Raw genomic sequence first — 16,923 nt, 5'->3', positions numbered from 1 at the left:
TTTTTTTTTTTTTTTTTTTTTTTTTTCTCATTAGTATTTCTCATCTATTTCCTTCATAGTAATATATCTGTAATAAAGATTGAAAATATACATTTTAAACAGCCGAAGTTTCACATTTGGGACTGATCATATGAATAACTGAAACCAACTTAATAGATTTGGGGTTTGGCTATTATCCAATTGTAGTAGGACAAGACTGGAATTTCAGCTTTACACCCAGACTTTTAGAGACCAAGAAAATGACTTAAAAACAAGACAGAGAAGCAAATAGTTGAAGACTTCACCGCCAATACTGAAAAATGCAATACTATGCACTAAAGTGTATGAATATCGTATCAATAAACAAGGGCAAACCCAGAAAATTTGTAGGCCAAACTTGGAAGTAGTATGCACTTGAACCTAAAAAAGTATAGAAGAAGCCATTTCAACTTGTGCATTTGCACTATCTCTATTCGTCAGCTCTATATCTCCCTCTTTATATCTCTTAGCCTCTCTCCGTCTCCATTGTACTTCCTTCTTTGACTCTACTCTCTCTCTCTAACCCAATTCTCCAGTTCCTCCCATTCCTCTCTCTCCACCTCGCTCTGTCTCTCTCTATATGACTTGCTCTTTCTCTGCTTTCTCCTTATCAATATCCCATCGTAACTCCTACTTATATCCACTAATTGTTAAATGATGATATGATTGCTCACAATTTCAGGCATAAGCAAAGATACCAATGAAGATTCAGACGGGAGCTGACACCAAATAAGTAATCTTGGAAAATCCCTGAAATCGATAGAACAACCTCCATTTTTGATGTTCATTAAAAAAAAGAGGAAGTGATGAAAACAGGAAATGAAGGATCAAAGAAAATAGTGTACATTAAGTTGATAGTGTACTTTTGAGGAAGAGGTGTTTGTTGAGATGTTGGTTGATAATTCAGGGTAGAGATTGCCATCAAGTTAGAAATCTTAAAAAGCTAGCTTAGAATCAAACAAGTATTTTACTAAAAAAAGAAGAATCAAGACAAAATGGTACAATGGAATACCCATTACTACTAACCCAGAAAAGGTTGTCAAAAATCAAGGGAAAAAAAAAATGTAGGGCACTACCTCCAATCACTCGAATCTACTGAGTCTCGAGAAACCACGATCTAAAATACTTCATTTGATTTCTTACATTAACCGGGGACAAATATGGCATCAGCTACTCAACAGAACCATAATTTCAAGAATTCGAAAACAATGTGTAGACTTAATCACTATCCCCTGGAGATGCTTGTTAAGTAAACAGGGACTGAAATTGCGTGTGTAGTATCAAGGACCCTTTAACAATTACATTTTCAAATAACCGAGGAAAACAATCACCAAACTACCAAATTCGAGAAAAACCATAAACTGATAATGGCGGAAAAGATCACATAAAAGCATGTAAGTTGAATTGAACCTGTTGGGGAGGACCAAGCAGCATGGAGAACGCACCGCTCCTGCACATTGGAGCAAAATCCGACTGTAATCTTGTTGAGATCGCCGCGGAGAACGGAACCCGCCCAAACGGAGGCCCCGTCGCAAACGTTAACCTGTCCGGCAAGGACCACATTAGGCGCGACATAGGCGTCGACGGCGATTTTAGGGAGCCACTGGCCGAGCGGGATTATTTTTCTTTGACCTCTATAATCCCACTTAACTCGATCCGGTGAAGGCGCGATCGTCTTCGACGCTTCCGTCGAGAAAGCACGGCGGAGTTGATTGGTCGCAACCGCTGAGGCAATTGCCTTCCTGGAAAAGCGAGCTACAGCTGCCATTTCTAGAGGAGAAGCGAGCGTGGTCTGTGATTCAGGTGATGGCGAGTCGGAGAGGGCGATACAACAATCTGGCTTTGCTGTTTCAATGGGCCAAAGTGTATGGGCTTTGGACTATTATGGGCTAAATAAATGGGCCGTAAACGTAAATTGTCCTTTCGGAAATTGTATCATTCGAGAAATTATTGTTGCAAATTAATCGTTTAAGATAAAACCAATTAAATAATGGATAGTTCATAGTAATAAAATTAGTACCATATTGATTGACGTTTAATTAAATATGAGCATTTACAAACCAATATAACATTCAAGCGAGTAAAATAAATTCTAAATAATCTAAAACAAAATTTGAATGACATAAAATAGCTTTAGGATTGATTTTAAGTTTAAAATGATTAAATCATTGTTTCTATTTCCAAAAAAATTTAATAATTCAAAATTAATTTTAATGGGTGCAAAAATAATGTTTGAAAACAATCATTAAATTAAATTAAATTGATTCCCCTCTCGATTTGTGGGGTTAATTAGCATAAAATCAAATAATTATCTAGTTTCTTCTATTTTAATAATTATCCATTAAACACCGCCCCAATTTTTTATATTTTTTATAGTGAAATGACACGCAACCTTTATCAAAATACTGAATTTTCCTTAAAAAAGAGAAAGGTCTAAAACTAATTTTAAGAAAAAAAAAAAAAAAAAAACCCTAAATTTAGGACAAGTCGCAAATGTCGGGTCGGGCCGAATTCTAATTGAGTCCGCCGACGGGAGCTGTCGCCGACCAGAAACGGTGGCCGACAGGGAGATGAGACAGTAAAAGAAGCCGTGTTAATGATAATAAAAGCCATGGGGATCGTATCTCGGATCTCATACATGGGGATCGTATCTCGGATCTCATACTTTTGTTTCAAATCGTACTGCGGTTGGTATTAGAATCGAATCGGGATCTTTTTCACCTTCTTCCCCACCCCCCGAATCAAATATCCAACAGCTAACCAGTGAATTTAAGGATCGCGTTTCGTAAGCAAACCAAATTTACAGACCGTAATCGCTGAAACTCCAATGATACAGTAATAGCACAAGTCTCACAACAATAATCCGTAAATTGGAGAAGTTAAGAAAGAAACAAAGTAATAGCGACATGAGTTTATGCGGAGAGATGAAATGGAAAACAAAGATTTAGCCAGTGTAGATGTGGACGCCAATGGCGACGAGGAAGATGGTGATGAGGCCGAAGTAGATGATGGCGTGGACTAAAATGGAAGCCCCGCTTGTCTGCATGTTCCCAAACTCAACCACCCTTCCTCTGGCTGGGATCTGAAACAGCAGCCCCGGACTGAGGAGCACGAACAGCACCACCGCTATAATCACCGGCCCCCAATCTGCCATTGGATGGATGTGTTTTCAACTTCTCGCCTGCAGAACCACAGAAAAAGGAGGTGTGAGTTTTGGCGATGGCGATGGGGATGGGGCTGGGAGGATGGAAGATATGAGAGGGCGAAGCAATGGCGTGGGGGTTTTCAAACTTGGAAGTGGGACAGTGATTCGACAACTGCGTCGATCTTGATGCTTCACGTGGACGGATGAGGCGGTGCCATTTTTGGGTTTTGTTTAATTTAATTTTTCAGCCATCGTCAGATCAAAAACTTTATTGAACTAACGCGGGTTGCACGGTTACATACAACTTTCCAGCACAGACACCTTTTGGTGCTTCGTACGTCTTAAACGTTGTTTTCAATGTCAAATGCTGTGTTGGGGATGCATTGCTCTCCCGGTTCCCATAAATTTATCTATTTTTCATTCTTTCACCTAACTCAATTCACAAAAAGTCTACATGATCACTCAACAGTTGTCCCCTTGTTATGAGATTATTCAACTCGGGTACTAAATCTGTCTCCATCCAAATAAATATATCATCAATGGGTCTATAAAACTGTATGAGTTCCTTGTAAGTGGGATTATAAGATTTCTTTCAACTATTTTGTAATTGATAATTATTTTTACATTATCATGCTTTTTTGAAAAGCAAATAATTTCAACTTTTAAACACAAAAATTATTGATCCAATGTCCATTCTAAAATTTTATGGATAGAGATGGTAAATCAAAGCTCATAAATGATTAAAAAAAAAAAAGAATAGTAATCATCGAGATAGTGATCAAAAGTCGGTTTACTCAATCTCCACAGTAGACATGTCCTATGGGACATGTTTTCAATCCTGTATTATATAAATATGTTTCACACACCTATTCAAAATATTTATATGAATAAATAAATTAGTTAATTTATGAATTTAATGTGGTATATTTTTAAATTTTCTTTTGTTAAATACTATACTATAATCTTAAATTTTGAAATTTTAAAAATTAATAAAAAATAGGTTGGAATTTGAGAACCTCCTAATAAATATGGAAGTTTGCTTAAATTAGGAATGAAATAGGTGATGGGGAGAGTGGAGGAGTGAATTCCACGGGTTAAAAGTGGAGGACCAATTTTTAAAAGGATGATTATTAAATAAAGCCCCGAAAATAAATTTCAAAAGTAAATGGAAACTTAAGAAAATAATTATAAAATTGGGGTTGGATGTTAAAGTATAAATGCAATTAAACTAATCTATTCTACACAAATTAATTAAATAAATCACTCAAATAAACTTAATTTAACTATAATTATCATATACTATATTGTATTTTTTTTAAGTTAAAATTTGAAAGTTAAATCTCTTTGTACGTGCATTAAATAAAGGGGGAAAATAGTAACTTGAAAATGAATTTCTTTATTTAGCGCCAAACGGAAGCATTCCTCGGAAATATTACCGAGTTGTTGCGGTTAGTTTCGTTTACGTGGACGATTCCAATTGGTCCACTCTCCCCATCCTCTTACAAAAATTCGATTCGTCCCATTTCTTATGGTCTCTCCTCCTCCTTCCCTCTCTCTTTTCGCTCTCTTTCCTGTTCGTCGACGGTCGGTAGTTTCTCCCGGATAATCTTTTAACTTTCCGATTAGATTACCGACCGTTAGTCCTCTACTTTTCTTTGAATCTTCGAAGTTTTCCGATCGATTTTCGCTATTGACCCCATTTCTCCATTCAGTTTTGGCGCTCAGCTCCCGATTTAGTTGCTGGCGCGATTGGGTATAACTCTTAATTTTTTGAACAATCACATTCTGAGGGCGGAAAATTGCTGTTAACGATTTTCTAGGGGAAAAAAGGGACGATTCGACGTTGAAGAAGAAGCGACATATTTCAGGTTTCTGGATTTTCTATTTGTTTCGTTATTTCGATTCTCTGCTTCAAAAACTGGGAGTTGTTCGTTAGAATTGAATCTTAATTGCTCACTGTTCTTTAGCGTCTAAATTGGATCATGTTTCGTTTCTCATATTCATTTCTTTTAATTGACGTTGAACGAGTTTCTGTTGCAACGTTTTCAAGGTCTTATCTGACATTGTGAAAACCATCGGAGGAAATGACTAGTCAAGGCGGTTCTACTAGGAGAAGTATGTCCTTGACGAACATATCATTTCACGGAAGGAAGAAAATCAATGAGAACGGAAGCTCGGATACACCGAGGAAGTCTCTTTCATCCGCTCGTTCATTGTAAATCGCTATTTTTTAAATCCTATTTTATAGATGCTCTCATTTATCCCGATTTGTTATGCCTACGCATGCACCTTAATTGGCATATTATTATTTTTGAATCCTATTGCACGTTTTTAGATTTTTCTTTGAATGTTTCAAAGCCGAAAGTTGAAATTTGATGTAGTTACGTTTTCTCACTCAGATGATCATTTAAAATCCTTCAAAGAATCGTAGGAACCTTCAGAACAACCCCTCCCAAGCTTTTGGTGTGAGATTGTAAAATTTAGCAGCTCATCTCATCAAGAATCTGTTTGGGCAAAATGGAATTTACATTCTACATGAAAACTGAAGTATCAATATTTCATTGCGTAACATTTTAACGGATTAGCAACTGTATTTGAACGTTAGTACTCTGCTATATCACGTGGTTGCATCATGTAGGAATTGTGTATTTTTTCTTATTTTATCGTGCAACTTTTTGAGGGATTAATTAATATAATTGAATGGGATTACTTTGTTGTACCTGTCCTGGACCTGTTACAAATTATAGGATAATTGTTGGATACAGTAATTAAATTGGTGAAGTCAAGATATATTAACCTGATTTTCCATTCTCCATTTACATTTGAAAAAGACAACTCAATGGTGAGCGTACGGTGAAACGACTGCGGCTGTCAAGAGCACTGACAGTTCCTGAAAGTACTACCATCTACGAGGCTTGTCGTCGGATGGTTGCTCGTAGAGTTGATGCTTTGTTACTCACTGATTCAAATGCTTTACTTTGCGGTATCCTCACTGACAAGGTTTAACATTGGCTTTCCTTTAGCCTTAAGGGTAAATGTATCCTTGCAACTAAAAAAAAAAACTAATATATTCATTTTTCCTTTTGATGGAAGGATATAGCCACGAGGGTAATTGCTTGTGGAGTTAATATTGAAGAAACACCAGTGTCCAAAGTTATGACGAGGAATCCAGTCTTTGTTCTTTCTGACACCCTAGCCGTCGAAGCCCTCCAGAAGATGGTTCAAGGTTCGTATGATTCTGAGAAGCACATTCACATTTTAATGTGCCGTGCTGTTTGGTATTTGGTAGTGATTCTTGCTATGTCGGTCTGATATTTGTGTCTACAGGAAAATTTAGACATTTGCCTGTAGTTGAGAATGGGGAGGTCATTGCATTACTTGATATTGCGAAATGTTTATATGATGCTATTGCACGAATGGAAAGAGCAGCTGAAAAGGGAAAGGCCATTGCAGCAGCAGTTGAAGGTGTTGAAAAAAGTTGGGGAGCCTCTGTTTCTGGTCTGTGGATTATCATCTCCTATGATATTAATACCTTCCAAAAAACAACTCTAAATTGTGCTATTATTGATGTACAGGTCCTAATACTTTTATCGAGACACTTCGAGACCGTATGTTCAGACCATCTCTGTCTACGGTACTCCCTGAGAATTTAAAGTAGGTAATACTTTTCTTGGTGAAAAATATTTGGTTTTTAATATCATCTGCATCGCGTCTTTTATTGACGTTTCATTTTCCAGGATTGTTACAGTTCCACCAACAGAAACAGTTTTGATGGCAACAAAAAAGATGCTTGAACTTAGAGTGAGTTCTGCAGTCGTGACAGTTGATAACAAGCCACAAGGAATTCTCACGTGGGTACCATCATAATTCTTCTTCATTTAGGATTTTATAATTAGATACAATTTCACGTATCCTGATATTTTGTCTTTTACAGGTCAAAGGATATTTTGATGCGATTAATAGCGCAAAATCTTCCACCAGAATCCACACTTGTAGAGAAGGTAATTTCTTTCAGCTAGCATGGAGTATAAAGGAGTGTATCGCCTCCCCTCCTGTCAGTACAGTTCTACTGGTTAAATTGAAAGGGGGTGCTGGTTTAGATTGGGGTTGGGGCGGAGATAAATACAACAGAAATTGCAAGATGAATAGATATAAGAGAAACATTGTTCTGTATCTTGTAAATTTTGTTTTATTCTCGTTGATTATGCCAGATTTGTATTCTTCAGAACTGAATATCACCTCTCTCTGTTTCATGTTAAAGGTCATGACTCCACATCCTGAATGTGCATCAACTGATACTCCGATAGTTGACGCTCTGCACACTATGCATGATGGAAAGTTTTTGCATCTTCCAGTGATAGACAGAGGTAACGTTTATGTAGTTCTTAATCCTAAGAACAAGAAAAGGTTTCATCTGTGAACTTAAGGCTATCGTCTTTACTTCTGATACTAACGGTTAATTGGCTGCAGAAGGAAACGTTGTTGCTGTAGCTGATGTAATACATATCACCCATGCTGCCGTTGCCACGGTGAGTTCATCAACTTTTGGAACCTTTTTTTTGTTAGTATCGTTGACCTTATTTCTTCATATTGCAAAAATAAGTGTTAGAACACGATGATATAAAAGATAGACTATGGTCGAGCTATATCACTTTCAAATGGCTATTAAGATGCTCCTGGACGTGTCGTGTCCAAATTCTTAATCACGTTTTCCATGATAAGATTTGGAATTTGAAATTATCAGTGTTGTTATTTTCCGAAGAGAAAAATGACCTACGAGTGAGCAGTGTCGTTTGAATTGTCAAGTTGGTATGGAGAAATATTAGACCTTCCGATGTTCTTTGAAAAGTTTTCTATATTATGTTGCAATAAGAATTGCTCTCATACAGGCGGAAATTCAATGCCTTTCCATACATTATTTTTGTATTTAAATAGTCTTATTTTTGTTACTCCTTTATTGTTTGTTGTCTTCATGTTAAAGCGTCGTTAACTAAAATCATCAAGATCCCCCCTCCAGTTTTCTTATGTTCTGCGCCAGCTCTAGCAAGTAACCCGCAATCTCCTCTTCCAGTTCGAAATCTTTGAATCATGAGGGCTACGTTTTTCATTTCTCTGAATTTTTTGATTTACAACCTCAAGGGCTAGATAAATTGGTTAATATTATAGTCTCGAGGATTACCTGGTTAGTCTAGTGTTAAGACCCTGTCGGCCATCTACTTGGGATTCAACCTAGTGAACATTGATGGGGTGGGGATTTTTAGGGATGAAAATCAAAACAATTGTTGACTCGTTTAAAGTCTATGAACTAATGAGCCTCTGGCAGGGAGAAGAAATATTTTAAAATTTTAAAATTTTAAAATTAATATAGAATATTGGCCGGGCTTTGAACAATGTATTTATATTGCTTGGAGCTTTATAATCTATGATTGTGAAGATTTATGTGACTTCAGCATTCCTTCGTGATTAGGTTGGAAATGCATCTGGAATTGGCAATGAGGCTGCAAGTTCTATGATGCAGAAGTTTTGGGATTCTGCCATGGCCTTATCGCCAATTGAGGATGAAGATGAATTGCGTAGGTTGTGATTGTCAAATAGTTATTACCTAATATTTTTGCAGTTAAAGTTATTTATTTATCTCACACGTTCGTGTGACATTTCAGTGAAAGTTCAATGAGATTGGCTTCTGAGGAAACGGATTTTGTTAGAACTCTTCCCTTTCCATCATCTGGAATGTCAAATACTTTTTCTTTTAAACTTGAAGATAGGAAGGGCCGGATGCATCGATTTTCTTGTGGTATGTTTCTTGTTCTATTTTCGTTATCGTCAATCAGATAATAGGAGAGCTGTTGCACAAGTTATGGATGTATTTTCATGTCTCTTTGTGGCATTTGATTATTCCCACATGTCAAATAAGGTAAGATTATTTGTTTTTTTAGTAGTAAACTTTGATTGGTAAGACAGCTATGGATGGCTGAAAACTTGGAAGCAAAGCTTGTTCCCTTTTTTCCTTCGTATCTTACTAGCGAGCTTTTCCAAGTTCGTAGTTAATTTCGACCTTGATATCCGTTTAAGTTGGCCTGACTGGATTTCTTTGTTGGTCTATCCGAGAGAAGAAACTCGGAATTTAACAGATGTTATAACAGCAATTCTTCAGAGAGTTGGCAATGATATTGACCGCAACCAAGTGCCTCAGATTTTGGTACTCACTCGGACCAATATTTCCGATCTCTTTATTTGGCTTGACAATTTCGAGTTTCCATTATATAAATTGCAACTTATTGATAGCCCACATTTTGTAGTATGAAGATGAAGACCGCGATAAGGTTGTTCTAGCAACAGACGGTGATCTTGCAGCAGCCGTAGAACACGCAAGGTTGGCCGGGTGGAAGGTACCGCATTGGATCATTATTTGTGAATGACGATTTATGCTTGAAAAGAAATGGTTAAACTGAAGTAAAGGACATGGTGGTTTTGCGCAGTGTCTGAGATTGCATTTAGAATATCCAGGAAGTCACGGTTGCAAACGGGGTTCTGGTGCGGGAATTTTGGATTATGCTCAAAGAGACGCATGGGCGTCGGCGTACAGTGCAGTTGCAGCTGGAGCCGCCCTTGTTGCGGGGTTAGGCGTGTTAGCATACATGAGAAGATCTGGTAATTAATTAATGAAATTCATACACATTCTATTCAATAATTTTGGCCCGAGTAACCTCCGAAATTTGAGCCCTTATTGGGAACAGTCGGAAGAGCCTCGGTGCTTGTGCTTATAATCTGTTTTGGTTGAAAAGGTCATATTTTTTTATGAAGAAAAGTTGTTTAAGTTATGGGATTGTTGATTTTGTGCATGAAAGGAATGCCATTCCATTTACACCCGTGAGAGTTGACGAGATGTGGTTCATGTGTCTGAAGGTTTTGCAGCTCCATGAATTCGTGGAGATCTCGAGTATAAGTCAACTTTCTACACTCCTCCATACATAAATATTCTCTTAGCTCTCATCTGCTTGCTTGATTATCTATATGATTGTTGGTCGATGTGAATATATACCACTTCGGGCCAATGCGGAAGAACACGATCACCTTTTATTTTCTTTTACCGTCTTGTATAAGACAATAAGTGATGGCTCAGGCTCAAGCCTCAAGTTCGGTATGTAATGATTTTTCAATCCATTTTGAAGTTCTTTCTCTTTAAACTTTTAGCAATAAGCAGATTATTATATAGTATGTTGAATACTTGTAATGTTCTTTAGTTTTCTATTCATAAGTTTAAACTATATATACAAAACCAATGAAAGATGTGTCATCCGGGGAAGGGAAGGTGTCACGGGGTCGTCTCTGGTTGTCACGCGTTAATAATAATAATAATGTTTTTTTTAAAAAATAAAAACAAATTACAATAATGGCTGAAGTTGAAATACTTTGACAGCGAGATTTTTTTTTTTTTTTTTCCTGAAATTAAAAATCCCACAAATGCATGTTATTATTGATTCCAAGCCAAACACAGTCCGTGAACGCCTTCACCTTCTCTTCTCCCTCTTAATTTAATTTCAAACAATCTTCTCATACAACCAATAAATCAAATCAATTAAATAATTTTTTTAATCAGCATCTTCGTAAAATAAGAGCACAACAACATTTAATCGGAGTTAAAAGATTGCAGAGAAGGAAGGAAGGAAGGAAGGAAGGATAAACAATGGCAGAGACCCAATTTTCCAAGTTTTTTTTCCGCTTTTATTGTATTCTTTACTTTTAAATTGCACTGTTTTTGAAACACGCAACACCAGAAACTTCTTCTGCTTTTCTCTCTCTCTCTCTCTCTCTGCGTATATAGCAAAATCCACTCCTAGCTACTCTCTCCTTCTCTCTCTCTTAGTCACGACCAGGGGATATTGCTTTTTTAAAGTGGCATTTCTCTGTAACATTCTCATCCACAATCCATTTTCCCCATTTTTAAGCGCTCTTTTGGGTTGTTGGAGTAAGTTTGGCGGAGTTATCTTCTTCTGTTCTCCCTTCCCTCTGCTCGCAGTGATAGCAATGAGACGACGGCGAAGCAAAGTGACAGTTCACTTGCCTTTCATTTTCTTTCTTCTTCTCACTCTCTCATGGATTCCTCAACGCACTTTCCAGCAGCAACCCATCAAAACCGTGGTGGTTTTGGTGATGGAGAATCGTTCCTTCGATCACATGATTGGATGGATGAAGAAATACATCGACCCACGAATCAATGGCGTCACTGGAGACGAATGCAACCCTGTTTCAACCAAGAATCCCAACCCTGAAACCATTTGCTTCTCTGACGACGCTGAGTTTGTAGATCCGGATCCGGGCCATTCATTTGAGGACGTGTTACAGCAGGTATTTGGCTCTAATTCCATTCCTTCCATGTCTGGCTTTGTGGAACAGGCTCTCTCAATGTCATCAAACCTCTCTGAAACTGTTATGAAAGGCTTCAAACCTGAAGCTGTGCCCATTTATGGAGCTTTGGTTCGTGAGTTTGCTGTGTTTGATAGGTGGTTCTCTTCAATCCCTGGCCCAACTCAACCCAATAGGCTGTTTGTTTATTCTGCAACTTCTCATGGTTCAACAAGCCATGTGAAGAAGCAATTGGCTCTCGGGTATCCCCAGAAAACTATTTTCGATTCACTACATGAGAATGGCCTCGACTTCGGAGTTTACTTCCAGAACATACCCACTACCCTGTTTTATAGAAACTTGAGGAAATTGAAGTACATTTTCAAGTTTCATCCCTACGATTTGCAGTTCAAAAAGGATGCTAGAAATGGGAAGCTTCCCAGCTTAACTGTGATTGAGCCACGGTACTTTGATCTTGTGGGAATGCCTGCAAATGATGACCACCCATCCCATGATGTTGCCAATGGGCAAAAGCTGGTGAAAGAGGTTTACGAGACTCTGAGGGCTAGCCCACAGTGGAACCAAACCCTTCTGATAATCACTTACGATGAGCACGGTGGATTTTTTGACCATGTCAAGACTCCTTTTGTCAATGTTCCTAATCCTGATGGAAACACAGGCCCTGCTCCCTATTTCTTCAAGTTCGATCGGCTTGGCGTCCGTGTGCCTACAATTATGGTTTCGCCTTGGATTAAGAAAGGGACTGGTAAGCCAAGTTCTTCTCACCCCTTAACGTTCTACACTGAATCAACAACCCTTACAACTTGAAATTGAACCTTATAGCTCTACTCATCTCTCAACAAAAGCAAAGGACTCTCACATGGGTCTGGTCGGTGTTTTTTCTCCTCGCGTGGTTTACAGTCATCCCAGGCTGGCTACTTGGGAAGCCAGTGCCAGGTCGGTGGTGGGAATCCTGAGGCTCCCTCTGGCCAAAGAGTTGGTTGGAATTGGGATCCACGCCAGTTGGAGCTGTTGGGATGAAGATGGTATAGGAACTTAATTAGTGACTGGAAAGAAGGGTGATGCTTGTTTTAGAGTCTGCATCATCAAAATGACTTCAGCACATACAAATAGTTGATTGTTTGGCTATTTCTTCTGGGGTGTGTTTATAGCTCTAACTTTCTGTTTGTTTTGCAGTTATAAGCAGTCCCAAGGGTCCTACTCCAAACTCTGAGTTTGAGCATTCCTCAATTCCTGCTACCATAAAGAAAATATTCAATCTCTCCTCTAACTTCCTGACTCACAGAGATGCATGGGCTGGGACATTTGAGGACATTGTTGGCCAGTTAACCTCGCCACGAACAGACTGCCCAGGTATCATCAATCTATACCGGTTGCGACACATCGACGTTTTCCCAATTGTATGCAGAGTTAATCTTCAGTTGAGGTGTAAGATTTCTGAATTCATATTTCGTTAATCTCCCCAACACTTGTTGCAGTAACCTTGCCCGAAGTGACACCTTTGAGGAAAACAGAAGCTAAAGAAAACAGTGGACTTTCCGAGTTTCAGAGCGAGGTTGTACAGTTAGCTGCTGTTCTAAATGGTGATCATTTCCTAAGCAGCTTCCCTAATGAAATAAGCGAGAAGATGACGGTTAAAGAAGCACATGACTACACTAGAGGAGCTGTTTCGAGGTTCATCAGAGCAAGCAAAGAGGCAATCAAGTTGGGTGCAGATGAATCTGCCATTGTGGATATGAGATCTTCCCTTACTACAAGATCCTCAATGCACAACTGAATGCATTCTTTTTCGATGGTATAAAACCCCTACACGGCCACAAATTCTTATTCCAGACTAGCTAGATTTTAGAACTCGCGAACAAGTGTATCTATGTTTCATACGCTGATACCATATGGTTGTTTCTGTGTGCATCCAAGTGTGTTAAAGAGTGTTTAATGGGTTTTTGCAGATGACTTCTAAGAAAAACTAAGGTAATGTTTACACACGAGTGTCGTTCATTGAAATAGTTAACAAATTTTCTTATTTAAGGATTCGTCTGCTTCATGGAAATATTGAACCTTTTACTCCTGGTACTTGATTTATGAGAGCCTTAAGTTCTATTAACAATCTGGTGCCAATGGCAAATTTATAATCCCAGTTTCATTGAAGAGATATATAAAGAAACGTTCTAATAACAGCTCATCTTATAAAGAAACGTTCTAATAACAGCTCATCTTATAAAGAAACAGCGCAAGACATTTTCAAATTACGACACCTAGATTAGTGAGGAGACTCAAGGCTAGTCGTGTTTTTCATACAGAACAAGGACTTTGCCATGTAGATACATCAGCAACAAGTTCTCGTAGTTGATCTATCAGAAGCTTTATATGCAAGTTCTTAACCATAAGTTCCTGCAAACACACCGCAGATAGGACCCATATAAGATAGCAGTTGAAAGAAAAAGAAGATGTCATTTCTAGGAAGAAGCATATTACCTATAATATCCATGACAGAACCTCCATAACGTTATTAGTTTCAATATTTGATTTTCTCAATTGTCTATTTAGTTTCAAAATCTTTCCTATTCTGATATACAACAAACAATAAGACAAACAGAACTGTTGTCTTGAAATCTTTAAAGACCTTCTCAGTTTCATCAATATTTGTACATATTTTAGTAAATTTAACTATATATTTACCTCCAAAGTCTTATATAAGTAAATTATTTCCACAAATATTTGGTTCCCAAACGAAATCTTTGCCAGAAAATTTTAACTGGTTGTAATCCTAAGAGTCTTGAAGAAAAAATAAATTACTGACATGAATTTACAAGCTGAAGATACAATAGAATACCTTTCTGAGATTAGAGAGGTGTTGTTCCAACTTATCAATTTCAGATTGGTCTGCAGGCGATGCATGACCGCTTGTACCCGATTCATGTGCTTTTGCCTATCAATAAACCATGAAACTCTGATTTAAGTCGCTTAATCGGCATAAGTGAACAACAAGTCAATGCAGTTAGCAATCTATCAAATTCATAGACATGGATTAAGTCCACGCATCTATCAGCAGTGGTGAAAATGAAAACCAGGTCGAATGTAGTATCTGCAATCTATCAAATTCAGGAAGAATTTTAGGCATTCGGCTGAAATTGAATACAAAAATTCCATGTTCTCCACAAAGCATTTTGTAACATGGGGGAACCAAATATCTCCGAATCAATCTCGAATCATGCCAAATGAAAAATGAAATGAGAAATGAGAAACGCTGGGTGATGAACAAAGACGAATAAGAGGAAGATCAGTCAGTAATTTACCTTCTGAGAATTGGGAATTGCAGCAAGAATAGCACGAAGTGCAAGTACTGAATTCTTGTAGCGAACACGGGCCTCCTCAAGGGCTCCCCCACTACCGCTGCCTCCGCCACTGCTGGTGTCGGTGTGATGGTTTGTGCTTTCCGAACTTGCATCGCCGTTTACAACTCCATTAGTGGAATGCGAAGATGGAGCATTTGGGCTGGCAATTGTTAAACCAGAAGTAGTCGTCGTTGCTGTTGAAGAAGTGGTGGACCATAATGTGGGATTGCAGAGCTCGTCATTCATGGAGTATAGGATCTGGAATGCGGATTCTATCGTTTCCTCAAGATGCTTGATGCCCTCCATTGCAAGCTCTTGAGTTGTCTGGGGAAGAGACAAAACATTAGTGGGTTTCTCTTCCATCAAAATTTTCCAGAACAAAAAAACAGATGCTTTTGTGCTGCTACGCCAACCGAAAATCCACCGAATTCGTAAAGAGAGCCTTCGGAATCAACCAAAATCCCAATTCCAACTTTCAATCACACTTCTGATGTTCACATGAAACCCTAACCCTCATCGGTAAATTGAAATCGAGAAGGCCAAAAAAAAAAAAAAATAAATAAAACAAATGAAATTAAAAATAATCGTCGACAGCAGGGTTCGAACCTGCGCGGGCGAAGCCCAACAGATTTCAAGTCTGTCTCCTTAACCACTCGGACATATCGACTTATTGGTAAAACTGTGATTAATTATTAAAATAATATAAAAATCATCAGATTTCAAGCTTAGCAAAAAGTCTTCATTGACTCATACCTATAGTTTCTTATTGTTTCTACCGAGCCTAGATTTGCTGCATCAGCTAAATATTCATATTCAAAGCGACTGCCTTAACTGTTTATCCGTGGGATCTCACATCCATTGGAGAGGAGACAAAACATTCCTTATAAAGATGTAATAGCGATATGTAACTGGTAAAAACGAACAATATTTGCTAACGGTAGACTTAGGCTGTTATAAATAGTATTAGAGCAAAACATCAGCTAGTATGTCAACGAGGACTTTGGGTTCCTAAAGAGCATAAATTGTGAGATCCCACGTCAATCAATTGAAGAGAGGGGTACGAATCATTGCTTATAAGTGTGTAGAAACTTCTACCTAGTTGATGCATTTTAAAAACCATGAGACTCACCGCGTCTCTTTTGCTTATAAAAAAAAAGGGTGTTTTTGCTGAGTATTTGCTTTACAGTTGTAAGTGGATGTCATCTAATCCAGTTTACTGCTTGCAACTCTTTACTGACATAGAATTCTCAAAGCCTCTGATAAGTTAGCTCATTTGATGGCTCAAGTTTCTTGTTATCCACAGCCTTTGCCTCGTCCTGCAGTTTCTATGATGAGATTCCTCTCGCCTCAAGACTTCACCAATGTAAATGAAACTGATGAAGATCTTATTGAATTTCTAACCATTCTTGAAACTGTCATCTTTATTGGTAGCTTAGACACAATAGCTGTGGTGGCATTGTCGGATGATTGTATGGAACTGAAAGACAAGACAAGGATTCAGAACACCATTTTTCACTCGAATGTTTGGGCAATTTTAAGATGCATGTACACAACAAGGGTGTCAAGGCAGCTTCTGTAATTTCATTGTAAGCGACAGTTTTCTCTTTGATGGCAATGTAACATAAATGCAGACAATATCTGTTCCAAAGGCAGCAGCTCTATATGGCCATATCAATGAATGCCTGCTGTGGCCTTGCTCCTAATAAGCCTTCTTTTCTTTTCTGTACTCTTCTTAACTTGGCATTTCCCAAACTGCACAATCCTCTTGCATGGGGGGAAGTATCCAATGTCTGAAACGTGGTACTGAGCTCTGCATTGATACTGTCTATGGCTGCCTTTTGGCACCCAAATTTCAGCTCACAACCATCTCAGAGCATCAACAACGCAACTAAATGGAACCTCCAAAATTGCATCATTGTTTATGGGATAATAGACTTTGAACAGGAGCCATTTGGCTCTGAAGGGAAAGAAACGACTTCAAAATAGTTCATCTTCGCATTGCATATCTATGCTTAATCGGAAGTAATCCATCTTGAGTTATGTATTATTTTCGTAAAC

The 16,923-nt window shown here is 38.1% G+C and overlaps 5 protein-coding genes, 1 long non-coding RNA gene and 1 other non-coding gene across 11 annotated transcripts in view; 3 read left to right on the top strand and 4 right to left on the bottom strand.

Moving 5' to 3' along the window:
• Positions 1-1,827, bottom strand: part of LOC111484776 (gamma carbonic anhydrase-like 2, mitochondrial) — a 3,116-nt gene extending 1,289 nt beyond the window's left edge. Inside the window, exon 1 of the mRNA XM_023131366.1 lies at positions 1,429-1,827. Coding sequence (XP_022987134.1) covers positions 1,429-1,786 — 358 coding nt within the window. The 5' untranslated portion in view covers positions 1,787-1,827. The remainder of the gene's footprint in view (positions 1-1,428) is intronic.
• LOC111484779 lies at positions 1,753-16,687 on the top strand. Its single transcript, XR_002718575.1, has 3 exons — positions 1,753-1,821; positions 4,889-4,899; positions 16,674-16,687. It is a non-coding gene; the product is annotated as an uncharacterized LOC111484779 (long non-coding RNA).
• On the bottom strand, positions 2,776-3,411 carry LOC111484778. Its single transcript, XM_023131368.1, has one exon. The coding sequence runs from the start codon at positions 3,170-3,172 to the stop codon at positions 2,963-2,965; it is 210 nt and encodes a 69-aa protein (XP_022987136.1). The 5' UTR covers positions 3,173-3,411; the 3' UTR covers positions 2,776-2,962.
• Positions 4,713-10,390, top strand: LOC111484773 (CBS domain-containing protein CBSCBSPB5). 5 transcript variants are annotated; one of them, XM_023131362.1, is made up of 16 exons: positions 4,713-5,031; positions 5,214-5,354; positions 5,995-6,163; positions 6,257-6,389; positions 6,491-6,661; positions 6,739-6,817; positions 6,901-7,014; positions 7,098-7,164; positions 7,425-7,530; positions 7,634-7,692; positions 8,631-8,740; positions 8,824-8,957; positions 9,277-9,362; positions 9,463-9,552; positions 9,643-9,814; positions 10,012-10,390. In XM_023131362.1, the coding sequence occupies exons 2-16, from the start codon at positions 5,248-5,250 to the stop codon at positions 10,035-10,037; spliced, it is 1,623 nt and encodes a 540-aa protein (XP_022987130.1). In that variant the 5' UTR covers positions 4,713-5,031; positions 5,214-5,247; the 3' UTR covers positions 10,038-10,390. The 5 variants fall into 5 exon arrangements, with proteins under 5 accessions (XP_022987130.1, XP_022987128.1, XP_022987127.1 ...); XM_023131360.1 differs by having other exon boundaries at positions 5,214-5,378; positions 10,070-10,390; XM_023131359.1 differs by having other exon boundaries at positions 5,214-5,378.
• LOC111484775 (non-specific phospholipase C6-like) lies at positions 11,059-13,478 on the top strand. Its single transcript, XM_023131364.1, has 3 exons — positions 11,059-12,275; positions 12,707-12,883; positions 13,009-13,478. The coding sequence occupies exons 1-3, from the start codon at positions 11,192-11,194 to the stop codon at positions 13,305-13,307; spliced, it is 1,560 nt and encodes a 519-aa protein (XP_022987132.1). The 5' UTR covers positions 11,059-11,191; the 3' UTR covers positions 13,308-13,478.
• LOC111484777 (mediator of RNA polymerase II transcription subunit 30) lies at positions 13,721-15,378 on the bottom strand. The gene is made up of 3 exons (XM_023131367.1): positions 14,827-15,378; positions 14,364-14,459; positions 13,721-13,921 (listed from the first exon to the last, which is right to left on the bottom strand). The coding sequence occupies exons 1-3, from the start codon at positions 15,226-15,228 to the stop codon at positions 13,823-13,825; spliced, it is 597 nt and encodes a 198-aa protein (XP_022987135.1). The 5' UTR covers positions 15,229-15,378; the 3' UTR covers positions 13,721-13,822.
• Positions 15,451-15,532, bottom strand: TRNAS-UGA. Its single transcript has one exon. It is a non-coding gene; the product is annotated as a tRNA-Ser (tRNA).
• Positions 16,688-16,923: the final 236 nt, after the last annotated feature.

The sequence above is a fragment of the Cucurbita maxima genome, unplaced genomic scaffold (genome assembly GCF_002738345.1).
Source record: "Cucurbita maxima cultivar Rimu unplaced genomic scaffold, Cmax_1.0 Cma_Scf00010, whole genome shotgun sequence".
Classification (NCBI taxonomy): domain Eukaryota; kingdom Viridiplantae; phylum Streptophyta; class Magnoliopsida; order Cucurbitales; family Cucurbitaceae; genus Cucurbita; species Cucurbita maxima.
The sequence above is the reverse complement of the archived record's forward strand: the minus strand, read 5'-3'. Positions and strand labels throughout refer to the sequence as shown.